Genomic DNA, 17,666 nt, shown 5'->3' with positions numbered 1-17,666 from the left:
TCCACCCAACTAAAGAGGTAATCTATTTTCTTTATCCTTCCTCCCCAGTCCAGAAGCTGTGTCAACATGGTTAACTGGATACCTGATAAAGCTGACAGAATGTGCATCTCCGACGGCGCAGTTAGGAATATGGTGTCAGTGGAAGTGACCCGTACCGTTTCACTGACATTACAGCATCCCTGTGAATGGCTATTACGATGCCGATAGATGTGGCTAATGCTGATACAAAGCAATCCATGAAACAACCTTTCACAACCACTCCAGGAGAGAACTAAAGCGTAGATGCAGAAAGTGTTTGAAATTTTGCAGGGCTATCATGCAAGGTGCAACGCATTTTTTTAGCAATCTGTGGGACTGTATCTGCTGTGCAATTACGCTGTGCAATATAGGGGCTAGGATTTATATCCAAACATAATGGCCAATTACACTCTAAGTATTCTGCAGGTAGAGCATTTTATGAACTAGGATAGTATGAGGCACCACTTTTGAGTGTAATTAATCTTAATTAATTTTCTCATATTTAATATTAGTCTATCTGCATATTTAAAAACCAATCTGACACACCCCCCTCATACCGCCTGAACATCTCCTAGTGATTTAAAATGAAAAATGACTACACCAATTATTGCATGTTTAGCTGCAGTAATGATTCTTAAATTAGTAATCTCCCAAGCCGTGCTAATGTAGCGATTGGTTTCTCATGGTTTTGGGGGGTTCAGTCCACACATAAATTTGCATGGATTTAATAAGCAGCGTGAAGTTGCACCACTTTAAACAAATGACTCTGACTTTGTGTCCGAAAAGGACACCGGTTTAATGCCGCCTTGCAGTGGTTTGGCTGATTTAGCACGGGCAGGTTACACTAAAGGAAAGCAGAAACAAAGCCAGCACCTCCGTATATACATGCAATCGCCCCAGCAGAGTGAGACCGAGACTTGCGCTCTTAGTTAAGCCCGAGCACCTCTGCGCAGCCAGCTCCTCAGGCCTCTGCTGACATGGGGAGCCAGTCCAAAACGTGAACTGGGCTCTGATTTTGAACAAAGATCCCAGTCTTCTCAAAGCTGCATGCTTGAATCCAGTAATTCTGGCACAGTTCTGCTTTGAGCTTGTGAACCTAGATGAAACTCAAGATGTTTTATGCTTACATGGTAGGAGGCCCTTTCTTCTCTGTCCATCGGGCGAGTCACATACATCCTGCCTGACACGGGGTCAATGCTGAAGACTTCCATCGGCGGCTGGTCGGCTCCCACTCCAGTGATGCTGTATCTGATATGGATCTCTTTGTCCTTATCAGAACGAATCTGGATGAAATAAAGACAGCAATCGATAAGTTTTGGACAAAAGCCATATGGATGTTTAAACAACTTTAAAGAGCTGAGCCTGAAAGCTGCATAAATGTAATATCACTGTCAATTTTGACAAGGGAGCTGCACGCCAAAGGTTTGGGGAAAAGCCAGGAAAAGTGTATTCCACATAGTTTCAGTTATTTTTCTCCTCTTTTATTCATGACGATTCTCTATGAATCATTGAAATTCTGTCTTTTTGCCTTAGATGTGGAAGAACCTATACGCACAAAAAAATGCTGTTTACGTGTTATCGAAACCCTAGACTCCTTAAAGTGTCCAAATTGTTCAGCCATACCTGGAGTCTCCCAGCCATTAATCACTTCAGCAAACGCTGTCTGCAAGCTCCCACATCCTGTTCTCGGTCCCTGTGACTGTCACACAAACACTCCCATGAAATTGGAAGAACAGGGCTGTTTGCTCCCTCTTTGTCCAACCCTGCTGGCTTGGCAAGGCAAGGCTGGGAATGCCCGGTGGGATGTTACCATTTCATTTGACTATTTGTTGAGGAAAAGCATGTTTAGCACAATACTTTTGAAACCTCTTCCCTCCCATACCTTCAGAACACCACCACAAACTGAACACAGCATGTCGAATTACATGAACCTTGGCTACAGAGCTGAGAAAATAAAAAAGGAAGGTTAATATGTTGTCCTAGCAACCCTGACTATCTCTTTAAACCCAAATTTAATTTTCTGATCAAATGCTGAAAGAAGTTCTTGCAACAGCATGACTATTCCTGAAAGAATGTGCAAGGTACAAATAAATTACCACCCCCTGCACCATCACAAACTGTCTTGGCAGTGTAAAAGCGATGTGCATAAATTTTTCCCTAACAGGTCTATGAATACAACAAAGTAGTGGGAAGATAATAGAAATCTCGTAGCTGAGTGCATGTTAGCATCTCTGCTACGGCAGCTGCACTTTTGGAGGAGCCTGAGTGGGCTCAGTGGGATGCAGGAGGCCCCCGCGCCCCCCTGGCAGCCCCAATTTGGGGAGCGAAGGTTGTTTCCCAAGGGAAAAGGAGGCTTCACTTGTCAAGTGAAGGAATTGGGATGGGGCTGTGGGCTGCTCTCGCACTCCTCCTGCATGTGACCTACCGCTATTTCTTCCTCACCTGACGCGGGAGGCTGACAAGATGCTGAACGTGTCGATGCAGAATAACATCAGATCCCCTGGCTCTGAGAATCTCCTTTGATGCCTTTGTCCAGATGACTACCAAGTTTGTACACTGTTTTCTTTGTACTGCCTCCACCAAACAGTCTGCTCCCGTTAACGGCTAATAATGTCAGTTATTACTAGACACTGCCAGGATTGATTCGTGCTGCACCTACACTTCTGGAGCTGAAGGTCAGGGAATACAGACAGTTTCATCTGTCTTCCCTCTACAGGATTCACTGCTTGTTTAGGCTATTAGTACCAAGGAAAACTGATTGGACTTACACTGGTATAATCACTTAAAAGAGGTACTGGGGACATAGTGAAAGTGCCCTCATGCTGCACACAACAGTTTTTACAGATTTCTCTGTGCCCAGTGGGTATTTGCAATAGGGACCCAAGTAGATAGGTATGAATCCAATTTTCATTAGCAAATCATTGGGTGAAAAGGAACGTTAACATCAAGTTTTGCTTGCACAACTGTGGTTTTAATGACGGCAACCAACTCAACAGTTCGATAACTGAAGTCCACAGCCCCCATTTTTAGAAAGTCAGATTTCGTCCTGTCAGGTGGAAAGGGCTGATAATTGAATTTATGTGAATGTGCAAATGTATAGCTCAGGTCAGGGAGGTCGAGCTCTAACCCACTACGCACATGTTTGTAGCTAGGCTCAACAGAAGTGAATATCTAGGAAGCCACTGCTGGATCTCCGGCTTTGAGTCAGCGTGGGGTTCCCACCTTAGCAATTACATAGAAAGGATAAAAAACAGTCATTTGGGACGCACAGTTGTACGCCTGTCTCTACCAACGAGCACCTGCATGGCTCCAAAGGACCTGTAATGTGTCAGGATAAAACCAGCCCTTCACCCTTAACAAAGTTTTCCCTTAGTAAAGGTGGAAAGAAAAAAACAATACCCAGGGTATCTGCACTTTTGTTTCCGTTTTGCTCACTGAAGCATGGGAGCCAGGAGGGTGTCCGCAGTGCCAGCCCCAGCCCAGCTCAACTACAGCCACGACTTGACCACAAGCACCAACCCAGTCTTCCTCCACGGAACTAAAATGGAAGCAATTTTAACCTGAATCATGGAAGGGGAGAGTCGGTTAGTTCTTCGTGGGCATTTTTCTGCTCTATTTCCTGTTACACAGAGTACCCAGATCCCATTGTGATAGAAGCATCAGAAATGCATAGAGACAGAAACAGGAAGAAGGAGCCTGGATTTAAATATTCAGTGCTAAAGGCACTATATTTTCAGGAAACACAGATAAACAGAAGCTCTCTAAGAAAGCTATGTACAGTTTAATAAAGTGTATGCTATAGAATGTCCTTGCAGCACTTTTATTAGCATTAATAGGGTCTAAGCTGTCTGTATGTAAATCATTGCAGATCTAAGAGATGAAATATAAGACCCACATGACTTACCCAATTACACTACGAAAAAATCCATGAGATAATTATACTGCATTGAGCAAAACAAAGACAGGGGAAATATGTTGCAAATACTCACCAATGGCTTGTTATTTTCTTTTAATTGCCAACACACTACAATGGTTTGCCTGTTACCTCTACTTAATTCCATTTCCAGTAAGAATACAAGGATGTGAAGTGTTTAGAAAAATCATGTAAGAAGTAGCACTTGTCACAGAAAGTTGCAAAGACCATTGACAATGAAGCATAGTACGTATTACTACCAGGGAGATACTCGTTGCACAAAGGCACATGATTTTCATATTGGAACATGTAATTTTAGCACTCTTAATGAGATTTAAAAAAAAAAAAAAAGAATTTTTTTACAGTAATCCTGTAACATTTTGACCAAAGGTTTCATTTGCATAATTCCCAGGGTGCAATTTAGTAAATCTTGTTGAGAAGTTAAGAACATTATCTGAATACAATGCAAGGTTTACTTCTTTTGTTGAAACTGTTCCTGGAGCAGTTTACAATAACAATAATAATGATGATGATGATAATAATAATAATAATGAAAAAACCTCAATTCCCAAGGAGCTCACTAGATCAACAGAAAAAATTACTGGCTGGGGGAATTTACTGGCTCAGGAGAGAGTTGCTTTTTCATCCATTTATGCCTGGGAAGTGAGAAGATGGTAACATATCTGTATGATAATCTTCTGACTGGAGAACACACACATGAATTTTTTTTCATTTATCTTTCCTTTTATAATGCAGTCAAGGGCTCTGGGTTACAGAACAGATGGCAGAAGGATAGTTTTCCTTAGCTGCATTTATACTTTTTTTTCTTTTGACTTGGAGAACCCATGGAGCTTTGAGCATCTCCAGCACCAGGCATGGTACAACGCTGTGTACGATGATGTGAGCAAGATGAATGATGATGGCTGGTGACTGTCATAGGAGGAATTTGCTGGTAAAGCAGCTTTTACTCTCTAAAAAACCCCTCAGGGATGGAGCTTAGATTGGATTGTTACACTGGTGAAGGAAAATGCCCCAGACAATTTATGGTGGAAGATGTGATCCCCTGATCCTATCCTATCTCATGGACACAGGTGAAATTTTCCGTGCAGGAACCCTGGGATGCTGAATATGCTCACCTACGCTGACAGATACAAATGGACCATCTGGGAACTCTAGGACCAGCCACCAAATCCACAGAGGGAACATGCAGCAGAGCCAGGCACCGAACTTGCATTGCCAGGGCTCCGCTTGGCTGCGGCAAGCAAGGACAGAGCAGGCTCACAGTCCAACGGCAAAGCAGGGGGACTGCGGAGGGTCTGAGCTTGAAGCACGGATGCACCATCCCAAACGGAGCACAATAGCTGCAGTCAACGTTCGCAACTCAGAACCAGAACACCAAGAGCTTGACTCAGCTCTCACTTCTGTAGAGTAATCCCAGGAACAGAAGAAATTGGTGCGATTTCACAAATGGGTATTTTCCACTGCAGGTTCCGATATAACTAAACTGTGTGAAAATTAACACTGCAACTCTGGAGGTAATACAGGGCTAAGCCCTTCAGAGCTTGCTTTCTTCTTTGTAGCAATCTCACATTTAGATGGGCTTGAAAAGCAGCTTGTGGTTGTGACATTGCTTTTACAGATAAAATCTTAGGGTTCATGCATCTCCATCAGGAGCAACTGGGCAGCTAAACTGTTCCCACAAGTTCTACTGATAAGCAAAATTTCAGCTGATGAGCTACTTTGAGGTACCAGATCTTATCACTCTCTTTTGCCCCTGTTGATCCATATCCTTTTTGTGTTCTTAGCACTTCCATATCTCACTGTGGGGTTTTGAATTTACAAACCCTCTCATCCTAGCAGACGACAAGAAGAACCACAGATCCCTGCGCCAGGAGCAGAGGCAATGCAGACTATGGGAAGCTGTATGGTCAGCAGAGAGGAGGACACCTGTGGGTCCAGAAATGACACAGTTTTTGGAGCACAACATTGTCAGAGATTGTTTAGAAATCAGTAAAGGAAATGCCTGGAAGCCTAGGAAACCGGGTGTGCAAGGAAAGGCTGAACAAACGAGGACATCGGAGCCTACAGAAGAGAAGACATGACTGTAACAAAAATATTCCTGTACCTAATGAACTATGTTTAGAAGATTTCACTGAGCAGTGCATGGTCTGGGTTTTGCCCATCACTGTGTGATGGTATATGTAAGTGCCTGGCAACGTATCTAGAGAAAGCAAAGCAGGCCATTTATACTCTACTGCATTTTCTATCCACAGAGAAAACCAGAAAATAAATTTCCTTTGAAGTTCTTCAACTTGCTCTATAACATATGGAGTTAAGAATGCCCTTCAAAAAATACTTAGTTTCCCAAATCTCCCACAGAATACTATGCAACATTTGCACTAACATGACCTGGGGAGACTTAGACTTGATTTTTTTGTTTTATAAAACCCATTATAATTATTAATGAACACATAAAATAATGTAAATGATAAGCAGTAAGTGTCTTTTATTATTAAGCTCTTAGCTATTTTGCCCATTAAGAGAACCAAATTAAAATAATTGAAGACTATAATCTGTCATGCATTCAAAATGCTCCACAGAAATTCAGACAGGCAAACATATTCAAAGTCTTTAAATGAGCACACTTAAGAGTCAGTCTAAGCATTCCAGGATTGGCTCATTAATTTTAGTGGAAATATTTTAATTCAGCTACTCTTATTGCTTATTGAAATCCTTGCTAAGGACTTATTTATTTTTAACTGAATCTGCAATATGTTTAAGACTCATTTGTATAAAAGTTCTTAACTCTTATTTCACAGTTGTTTGAGAAGCCAGTAAAGAGACACCTCTCTAGCCCTGTATTTCCAAACAAATTACTGCGTGTGGCCTAAAGACTCACATATGGTTTCAATAAACAGATACAAAGTCAAATGGACAGGGAAAAAATAAGACAGATTTGGAGATGTAACCAGCTTAAGGTGATATTTATTAACTTCTGCCCCCTTTTATCACACTTGCTGATGATCCCAAGCTACTTCCCCAAGAGAAAGGAAAAAAGAAAACAGAAGATTCCCTAAAACAATTCAGCTGTCTTGAGAGAAAACCATCTCTTCTGTGCCTTGCAAAGAAGATGCTTTGGCATGGCAAGGTCTATTTCCACTAACTACAACACTGGGCTTAATAGCAGCCTGCAAGTCTTTATCCACTACTGGACAATACGACTATCAGTTGAGCTAAGTTTCCCATGGGGGCAGCATTTGCAAACAACTTTAAGTAGGAAAAGATCTCTACTGGCAAAAAAAAAAAGAAAGGATGGAAATGCACATTTGTAGTTGTGGATTTCTTTCTTCCCTCAAGTGGGACTGGTTTCATCTCATACATAACTTGCTAAAAACTTTGTATCTGGTCTAAGATAGCCAGATAAACAGAAGACAAGCAAGCCCTTCCAGGCTGAAATCCATCCTCCTGTCTTGCATGCTTAAGTACATGTCAAATTTCCTTGAAGAAGTGGTTTTCTCTTTCCATGTATTGTAGAGGAAGAACCAAAGCCTACACTTCGACTAGATGCCTAATTTTTACATGGTTGAGATTCACTGCCATGAATGCCGTTCTTCCTGCAGTTACTCACAGCATTTAGCTGCTATCATTACTACTATGCAAGAGCTTAAGTTTCTTCCTCTTCTTTAACACAGAAATCCAAAGCTAAGCTAAAAAACATTCCCTTTGTCCCAATGGCTGGTCGTCTCTCATGTCAGGTTAAATCTTCCTCTGCTCCAGTTGAGATCTGTGCAAAGTGATGTATAATGTATTTATTTTGATGATAAAACAGAGTAAAACTACTGTATCAGAGACATTAAAGCTGTCATTTAAGTTATTGATGTAACTGATGATGCAGCCTCCGTTAGAGAAAGAAATGAAACTATAAAATCATTGAACCCAATAGGGAACCTCTCACTGCAGTGCCCGTGCACTGCAGCCCGCAGAGGAACCCGCTCCCCAGCCAGCTCGCCTGCTTCTTACCAGGAGGAGTTTGCTTCCTCTGCACTGACCCTGCGAGTGCTTGGCTGAGGCGCTTCACCAACTGTTCGGTTGCTGAAAGCTTCCAGCGTTTCACAGGTCCTTTGGCTTTCATGCAGCTCCCTCTGTCCAAGGGCTGTTCCGCAGCCCAGCAGCTCCCTTCAGGCCAATTATGTCCACATGGATACATTTCTCTGGAGCTTCCCCTATGCCCATCGGTAGCTTTGATAGTCTTCACTCCCTTTCTCCCTTCCAGGTCTTTTTGAATTGTTTCCCAGGGTTTTTCCCCCTCTACCTGGATGAAAATGTAACATCGAGCAGATAGAGGACAGGAGAATATAAATCAGGCTCAATGAGACCGTAATGCAGCAGGAGAGAAGAATTTCTGCCTGTGATTCTGGCCGATAACTGCGTGTGACCCCATGCATAAGTGTGGGATGAACAGACTTGTCAGACTCATGGTCCAGTTCGAAACTACCATTATTCTGCTTGGGATAAAAGCAAAGTAACAATCTCTTTACCTAGGAAACTGAATTTTGTACATGATCACACGAGATGCTACAAGCACCGAACACCTGGTGCGCAGCAGCGCAACCAGGCTCAGGGTCTGCTGCACTTTATCTTTGCTTTCCTACCTGATGAAACAGCAAAGAATTTATATTTTAGCATGAACTGTCTGGACAGAACAAGACTGATGTCTGCAGGATTCGGGAGGCCAGTCTGCTCACTGCCTAACTCTCCAGTTGGGCCAAAGTTTCCGAGTGGTGACTTGGGACCGACAGCAGCTAAGATGATGCCAGCCCTGCCAAGCCTCTGTCTTTACCAGTGAAAACACAGTAAATTGCAATTTGTTGCACGGTCTTCATGATTAAATAATTAAGCAATTTTCATTACTTGCTATTATGAAGGTCAAGAAGCTAATGTGCCTGTATCAGGAACTGGCCAATGCTAATGGATCATCCACATCTAATGGTAATTGATACGGCAGAGTAATTTCTAAAGCAACATGTGCCTTTCTTCTTGCAGCCGCTTCACTTTTATGTACTCCACTGTGGAAATGCTTCAGACTGTAGCAAGGTGAGTGAGAGGGAGCAGAGCGGCTCTGATGGCGAGGGAAGATTATTACGGATCAGCAGAATACCACCGCGTGACCGACATCTTATCACTGCCAGAACGTTGATAGCAGAAGCAACAAAACTTGTTCTTACAACTCTTTCTCTTATCTCTCTTACAAGAGAGCAGACTCTTCAGTGTAGCGACTGAAGACATCCCAGCGGAGTTGCACGTGCTGCTATCAGGTGAATTTTGGCCCTGAAGAACCGAGGCTGGTTCACACTGTGCAAGATGCAAGTGGCTGATATTAAGTAACTGGGATTTGAACCAGATGCACAAGCCTTTCTCTGCTGTAGAGGATGCTCCATGACAAAAGGTCAAGGAAATACCTCTGAGAGTTCAAAACACACTGTTCTTAATACTGTGATAGAGGAGTCGTGACAGGCAAGAGAAGATCATCCTTCATAATCTGTTTATGAAGGGCTACACACTGTTATCCTTACATAGGGTACGACCCTGCAGTGTCTTCTTGCAGCTGACCCTACTGCTGCCTGATACGGCTATGCCTAAATGAAGGATAAGTCAAGAAAAATAAATCGTGGTGGTGGCACTTTGTCCTCATTTCTTTTTGAAGGGTGTCCATCCTGAAGCTTTTCGCCACGTCTGCCACCGAGCCAGCCTGGCAAAGAGAATCTAGTACCTTTCTGGGTAAAACTGAGCAGGCAACCTGAGTACTCAGTGCAGAAGATAACCAAGGGTAGCAAATACTGACCTATGCAGGAGTTACCTGGTCACTGTAACTAATGATTGAAGCGCCCAGCTAGTATAAATCAGTGTAGACTCACTGGCTTCAAGCAGAGGTGTGCAAATCTATTTCAGTTGAAAATCTGGTCCATGGCATTTAAAAATTGAGCTGCACAGCAGAAGAACAAGGGAAGAATGGTTTTTGCACAACGACATGCAGCAATTTAACACAAGTGGCATTCCTCTCTGTAGGACAGTGAGCTCGGACACATGGAAAAAGCATTCAGTGGGGAACAAACACACTTGTGGCCTCATGAAGGGAGTTTTCCCCAGATTCAAGGGATATAGTTGGTCTTAGTATGACCTTTGCTTTTGTAATGAGCTCTGGCTTCTCTAATCATACATAGCCATGCACTGAATTCACGTTTTGCATGACACCTACAGATATTACTGATCATGGAGAAGTGGTGCTGTGGCATGATTGTGAATGCTAGTCTCAGCAAAAAATTAAGCTCTGGGACCTGTCTGCAGATAGCTAACAATAGGAAACAACAATAAAACCCTCTAGTGTATCTATTTTGGAGACAAAAATCTGTTGAGGCTCATGTTTGAGACACTACTTTGGGATGCTTGCAGAGCAGGATTTAAAGCTCTGCAGTTCTCAGTGTCTCTCTAATAAGTTTAATTATAGGAAAAGCAAACCCTTTCATTTGTTCTGTAGGGCAGACTACATGGCACAGTGTATACAGAAGTTATTTCAATGGTCGGCAAAGGGAACCGCCAACGCTGAGTAGGCAGAAAATGAAGTTCTCCCTGTGCGCTACAGGAGCAATGCTAGTGGGCAACAGTGCAGGTTTAGACCTGACGATCCTTAGGGGTCCCTTCCAACTTGAGATGTTCTATGATTCTGTGATTTATCAGCCACTGAACCAAGCCAGTGTGAGGTGACTTTGGTCCTAGGACTCATCCTCATACATTATGCAGACAAAATATTGGATCCTCTATAACTTCTCCCTGATGGCCAAAGTCTACCCATGGTCGGATACATGCTTCCTTCTGCAATGGGTAACAGCAGCTAAGCAGGACACCCAAGAGCTGCATTTTTCCTTAAGCAACTGCTAAGCAAGACACCACGGGAACTCTGTGGTCAGGAAAATCTGTAAAGGCTACCTTTACCTTCTGCACACAGGCAGAAGTCAGGTACGTGAACGCCAGCCCACACCGCACGATCCAGCACCGTGCTGACGTGTGCACGTTCCGCGTGCGCGCGTACGGCTACATACACCGCGCACCAGCTACCCACGCAACCGTGCTGGAGACCAGCTACATGCACTACTACACTGCCGCGTGCGCGCCAGCTGCATTTGCCATCACCTGCAGGTGTCGAGCCTCCTGCAAACCCCTCTCCCAGCCAACTCTCCTCCGCCCTGGCTGCCCTGTCTCATCTTCCCGCAGCTCAGCGGCTTTGCTAAGGGTCCCCCCGGCAGCTGCAGCTCCTGCACTCGGGCTCCTCTTTTCAGAGGTGCCTTTCCCTCTGGCATGAGTGCCCTCAAACACCCATTATTTCTGCAGATCTGCTTCATGCATGAGGGTCGGGAGATTGCCTTCTAGGAAATTTCAAACCTAGCTCAATTCTGCTCATTTGGAATGAACGCACAGGGCTGAATTTTTGGCAAGATTTTATCTTTCATTAACTGTACTTCTGTGCAGGTTAGCTCAGAGATCCCTGCTTACTTTTACTTGAATTAAAGTTAGACTTAATTCATATAACTTATTGATGTGCTTCCTGCCCACACGCTTTTATCACAAGAAGCAGACAGCCCTGTTTTAGGACATGGCGCCATATATTTACAAAAAAAAAAAAAAAAAAAAAAGCAATCACTTCTGACATGTTTTAGCACCTTTTTACATCTCACTTCAATTTACGGCACATTCTGGTTTTGAATTTAACCCCCCAAAGCCAGTAACAGTCCCCAAAAGCCACAAGCATGGACACAAACACAAGCCTCCCACCCCGCAAAAGCCCCAACAACAACGGCTGCACAGGTAGCTCTGTCTGCAGAAGGCACAAAGCACAGATGCCTGAACAAGCGTCTGAGCGGCCACGCTCCTGAACGGGCATCTGATGCAGATGCACTCATGCAAGGACACCCAAACACCGCACAGGCAGTTAGAGGAGCTGCGCTCGCGGGCACCGGCATGCCTGGCGCCGGCGCGCTGCAGGTGAAACGCACTGCAAGGTAGCCTGGAGCTCGGTTAATGCTCCGAAGGCCAGGTACTTTCTAGGATCTCAAGAGGCTCACAACGAGAAGCCTTCCTTTTACTTAGAATTTCTGTTAACTTGCTGAAGGCATTAGCCCTTCTCAGCACTTCCACAAAGAGGTGCGAGGTGCAAACCACTTACTCGGATCTGCTGTGCAAACCTGCAGCTTGGTGGACTTGGCTAATGAGGGTGGTGGAGTCCAATACGATCTCGGATGCTCGACTGCCTTTTTAATTGCAGATACTCTGAGAGACATACCAAATTTCTTGTTTCTTTTTTTTTTTGAGTATTATTAATTGATAATTTAATTTCCGATCTGGTGAATTACATGCAATTCCTTCACCATCAGTTAAATGACAAGTTTAGAGCAGAATAGTTTAGGTAAGCAGATTGTCAGTGCTTATGGCTGTAAGACATAATTATGTACAGCCAACTGTGTAACGCGCTTGAAAAAATTATAAGCCTAGGCACAGAAATTAAAATTCTTTCATGATGAAGTTGTACAAATACAGCTGCAAAAAGCTGCAAAATCCTATTAATTTATTCCAACTGCAGTGGGTAGTGCAACGGGGTTCCAGTCCCCACCGCCCTGTCAAAGAAAGTTTAACTGTAACACACAACGAATCACAGGCTGGATGATTAAATCTAAACAAGGCTCCAGAAAACTATTTTAGCTATTATTTATGTACTCATAAACTTCTGGGCATCAGCTGGTAACTTGGCATGATGACTCCTCAGCGTGTCAGGGCAAACATTAAACGCTAAATTACCATATGTCAGCTTAGTGTAGTTAATAATTCCACCACATCTTGGACAACTTGAAGCCTTTTCTGAAACTGCTGTCAAATCAAATCTTTCCTTTGATCAATAAAACAGCACAATGAAATACACTATTTGTGGTGCCTGAAAGAACAGATTAGCAAAATACTGTAAATGCCACTCCATTTCTTAACTAGAGATCCCCAATACACATATCAATACTTGCAACGAGGCGACCCACGTGAGGAAATGGCAGGAGTCTGTACCTCACCTATCTATGTCTCTGATACGCGCACTTCTGGCTTGCCACCAAACCCCCCTGCAGCCTGTCACAGTTTTGGCTCGGATAAAGCTAATTTTCTTCACAGTAGCTAGTAGGAGGCTATGTTTTGGATTTGTGCTAGAAACAGTGTTGGTGATGCGGAGGTGTTTTAGTTGTTGCTAGGTGGTGCTTACACTAGGCAAGGTCTTTTCCAGCCTCCCATGCTCTGCCAGGGGCACAAGAAGCCGGGAGGGGAGGGGGCACAGCCAAGAGAGCTGATCCAAACTGGCCAAAGGGATATTCCATGCCGTATGATGTCATGCCCAGTATATTAACTGGGAGGAATTGGCTGCAGGGAGCAACGACTGCGGCTCAGGGACCGGTGGCGTTGGTCAGCAGGCGGTGAATGGTTGCATCGCTTGTTTTTTATTCTCACCGCCCTGCACTGGGTTTCACCTCTCTCTCGTTATTTTCCTTTTCATTATATTATCATTATTATTATCACTATTACTGATACTATTTTATTTCAATTATTAAACTGTTCTTATCTCAACCCATGAGTTTTCTTACTTTTGCCCTTCCGATTCTCTCCCCCGTCCCACCGTGGTGGGGGCAGCGAGTGAGCGGCCGCGTGGGGCTCAGTTGCTGACTGGGGCTAAACCACGACGCAGCCCCAGAGCTGTGTGCTACCTGCAGATCTAACAGGCAGCAGTTAATTACAGGAGCAATGTTTGTTCCAAACCACTGGGTCTATCAATCGCAGCCGGAGGAGTAAAATAGAGAAAGACTGCAAGCATAGAGAACCCGTCCGACCTTCTGCTTGTTTTCCAAGCTGTGTAATAGAGATATCTGGCAATACTGAGAATAAGGACCAGCAGCAATCTCTGCGAATGGCCAAACAAAGTAGGAAATCTGTATGCCGGGCTTTTTTTAAAGGGGTACTACCAACCCCACATCACAATTCTGCTGCCACTTTTACTCTCAGTCAAGTACAGCTACAACTAACACGTGCTACCACAGAAGTAAAACTGATTGCAAGGAAATGTTATTTCCTTTGTGCATTTGACAGCATCAGTGACACATTTCAAGATATTAAACACCGGCAAATTAGGGCCAGATTGTCAGTGCAATTGTGTTCTTGCCAAAACACCTGAAACCTAAGTCAAACTATTTCTAGGGCTTGCTGCACACGTTACTATAAATATACGGAAAAATCTGGCCCTGGCTTCCCGTCGTGCATCCACAGGTCATTTGTAGCCTCACTACAAGCCCTGGAAGGGATTTTTACTTAACACAAATGGAAAGCAATGGTGTTGCTTTGCAGACGACTTCACTGCACAGCACCCAGCCTGGTCCTCGCTCCCACGAGCAGCCCTCCAGGAACAAAGCTGGGAAACTCTGCTTGAGTTTCTTATTTTGAAGCACAAATGAAACCTGAGCTCTTACAACGTATCTGTGATTTCTTGTGCTCTTTGGTCTGTTCACTATATCCACTGTTGTGTTGGATTTTACAGTTCAATTGTAGTCAGAAATATGCCTTCCAGCTGTTACAGATCCACCCCTTCCAGTACACGTCTCTTCTTAAAGCCTTGTTGGAGACACCACTGGTGACAGCAAGAGTGGACCTGAAACACCCTGGTCCTCAACAACCTTTAAAACCATCAGCAGTAAGTAAAGGAAAGCCACTTCTTATAGAACATTTTTGAGCATTTTGGTTTTTTTGTAATTCAGGTCACTCCACCTGATCCTCCTTTGCTGACAGATTTAGTCCCAGTGGTTGTTTCTCAGGCTGCAGGGCCCTGTGAAAGTGATGTGAAAGTCGCTGGTGGCAGGAAATAGCCTTCATAATACTTTCAATTTTAAAAAGTTGATAATGACGCAGGGAATAGGTCCTGTGGGAACTGGGAGGGTTGAAAATATCCCTCCAGTGAAAGAATTGTGAACTGCTGACTTTCGGCATTTAATTGGAATGGCATTACAGGTCATCTTCCTCCATCGGTCCCATACATACTCAATCGGTGATACTAAAAAGGAACATATTATTATTATTTCATACAGTATCATTTTATCAGAGGAAATGAAAAGTCTGACACACACCAATATCACGTGGCTGCTTTATAAGCCATGCCTTGCTCTCCGAGCTAGTGTAATTCAGCACGGCTTCTTTTAGTTCAGTGGCTTTACACCGATTTCCACTGGCTGACAAGCTGACCCAGTATTTTTGCGGTGATTAGAGTGGGATATCGCTTCATGTTTATTTCTAGGAAAGCTCAAAGTTGGCTCTTGTGCCTTTGAGAAGCTGGATGTATGTGGGGGAATGATGTTTCTTCAAACTTGAAATCTTCTGGTCTTCAGGGCTTTTTTTTCTTTTTTTTTTTCCTTTCTAATAAGAAGCAGGAGGAAGATTTCCTGACCCTCTGAACTATCCCTGGTTTTGAATACGCTACATGGCGTGCCTGTAAACAGAAGAAAGCTCTTATGTGGAACTTCTTAAACTGCAGAGGATGACGGACAGCAAATGGGATGCAAGCCAAGGAACACGACAATTAGCACAGAGAAAGTTTTCAGGGTTTATTCCATCAGTCACCACTTAAGGAGGCTTTGAAGGGGAAAAAGCATCCTTTTATATATTAATCCACTACTTCTGCGCTTTCCCCCCATTCCGTGGATTTAGTGCTTAGCTGCTAAATATCTGTATGCAAAGCTTTATTAAGAGGAGTTGGTTTACTTTTTTACTTTACATCCATTAGTTTATATAGAGAAAAAAGGCAAAATCATTTTGCCTGCTGCAATATCCAGAGTTTAAATGATGATTTACTCTCCCCCAGCTTTTAGTACTTAAAGATGGGGATGAGAGAAGTGCTAGCATTTCTTGCAATGTTATTTCTGGTCATCACCTTACTAAAGAGTCAGGTTATGCTACAGATGATAAAGTAAATCAGTGAAAGCAAAGGGAAAATCCCCCACATTTCACCCCCTTCCTGTTCTGTCTTGGCAGACTTCACATCTGAGGAGGCACCTTACTGTTCCAAGGTAAAATATTTCCTCTTTCCTTTCAAAAGACAAAGTTCTCTCAAGCAAGAAGTTGGGCCGCAGCAGGGGACAATGCCATACCAGTATTAATTAGCAAATTCCAAATGAATCATAGTTTGTGCTTAGCAGGGTATGCTTGAAAACCATGAGAACTTTTAAAATGCTATGGTGAGCATAATAGTTGCAGCTTATTTTTATATATTTTTAATAGGACTAACAAAGAAAGAGTTGCTTTGGAAGGATATCTTATTCATTCCCTCCATGGCCCTGTTCCCAGGCATTTGTGCTCTTGCCCATCTCTTTATTCAGAGGATGACACCCCCCTTAGCTCATCCCTTTTGGTTCGAGGCCACTACTGGGGAACAGAATTTTTCCTCTAATTAAGAGGTGGCATGTGCTTGTCCGCCCTGCGCCCTGAATCACCTAGCAGGGGGTGCACTGTGACGTGCCACACTTGTAATTTCCACGGCTCTTTGATCCCGAGTCCCCAGGACTCCAAAATTTGCCTTCCCCTCAGAGGAGCGGTGCTCCTGCCGCCTGCTGCCAGGCTGCCCCTCTGTGCCAGGGCTCCCATCGCTCCGCAGGTTGGTGCTTTCGTGCACCCACCTCCCTGCCTCAGCATGGGAGTCAGAACCAAGTACTGGCTACATATGGCAGCAACCGCAGCGACAGACTCTGATCTTAATTTCAGGATTATTTAGGTTGTGATTGAGCCAGGGCACCTGCCTGTGCAAGGCTCATCAATTCTCTTTGATTTGGAAGAGACTGTGCATCTGTATCAGACTGTGAACTTCAATTTCAATGCAGAACTCATTGCTGTTTTTCCTCTCTTTCTCTTCTATATTAAGAGACACAGGAGTTGAGAAAGGAAATTGGTGCACTGGTACAGGGTAACAGTAATGGGAGATTGCGAGCATTCATTCAGGTGGCAGGCAAGGAGAAAAAGACGCCCGTGGCATCTAAGAAGCACCAGCATTTCAGCTCCAAACCTCAGGGTGACAGTGAATAAACAACAGATCGGACAGAGAGCATCTTTGACCACCTGATCTAATTTCTCTCAAAGGCTCGGGAAGTCGGTATAGAAAGGTTTCACTGGCTACACTTGAGCAGGTGGCAGAAAAGACCACACAGATATCCAGGATGCGGCCAGACCAAGCCACAGCTGACCGGGGCACGGTGCTGGTGATTCAGCTTCAGAGGGGAGGATGGACGAAACAGCCCAGGTGTCCCGTCTGCCATAGACCAATGCCCCCTTCCAGGGGAGAAGCTCTTTCAAGGCGAGAAGAGACAAGGAAAGAAACTGCAGATTTTAAAGGATTATGGTCTAAACGCAAAGAATGTCCCAGAGCAATATGAGAACCCGTACAAAGAAACATCATGATGTTTTTCTAGGCCTGTGTATTTCTTGAGCCACCTGAAGGAAGAGCAGTCTCAGGAACCATTACTAACTCTGCATGCCCGTTGGCTGGGAGGAAAAAAAGGGAAAACAAAGAAAATACAATCCCCTCCCCATTCTGTACCCTGCTGCTTGCAGAAAGCAGGCTAGGGAAAGATTCAGCCATTCAAATGCACATTGCACAGTGTGGGTTTAACTTAACTCAAAC

At 43.9% G+C, this 17,666-nt stretch overlaps 1 protein-coding gene across 2 annotated transcripts in view; it reads right to left on the bottom strand.

Moving 5' to 3' along the window:
• Positions 1–17,666, bottom strand: part of CDH4 (cadherin 4) — a 516,102-nt gene that overhangs the window by 102,899 nt on the left and 395,537 nt on the right. For both annotated transcript variants that reach the window (XM_064465346.1, XM_064465345.1), the window contains exon 5: positions 1,146–1,301. In XM_064465346.1, coding sequence (XP_064321416.1) covers positions 1,146–1,301 — 156 coding nt within the window. The remainder of the gene's footprint in view (positions 1–1,145; positions 1,302–17,666) is intronic.

The sequence above is a fragment of the Phalacrocorax carbo genome, chromosome 14 (genome assembly GCF_963921805.1).
Source record: "Phalacrocorax carbo chromosome 14, bPhaCar2.1, whole genome shotgun sequence".
NCBI lineage: Eukaryota > Metazoa > Chordata > Aves > Suliformes > Phalacrocoracidae > Phalacrocorax > Phalacrocorax carbo.
Note: the sequence above shows the minus strand (reverse complement) of the source record. Positions and strands in the feature narration are given on the sequence as shown.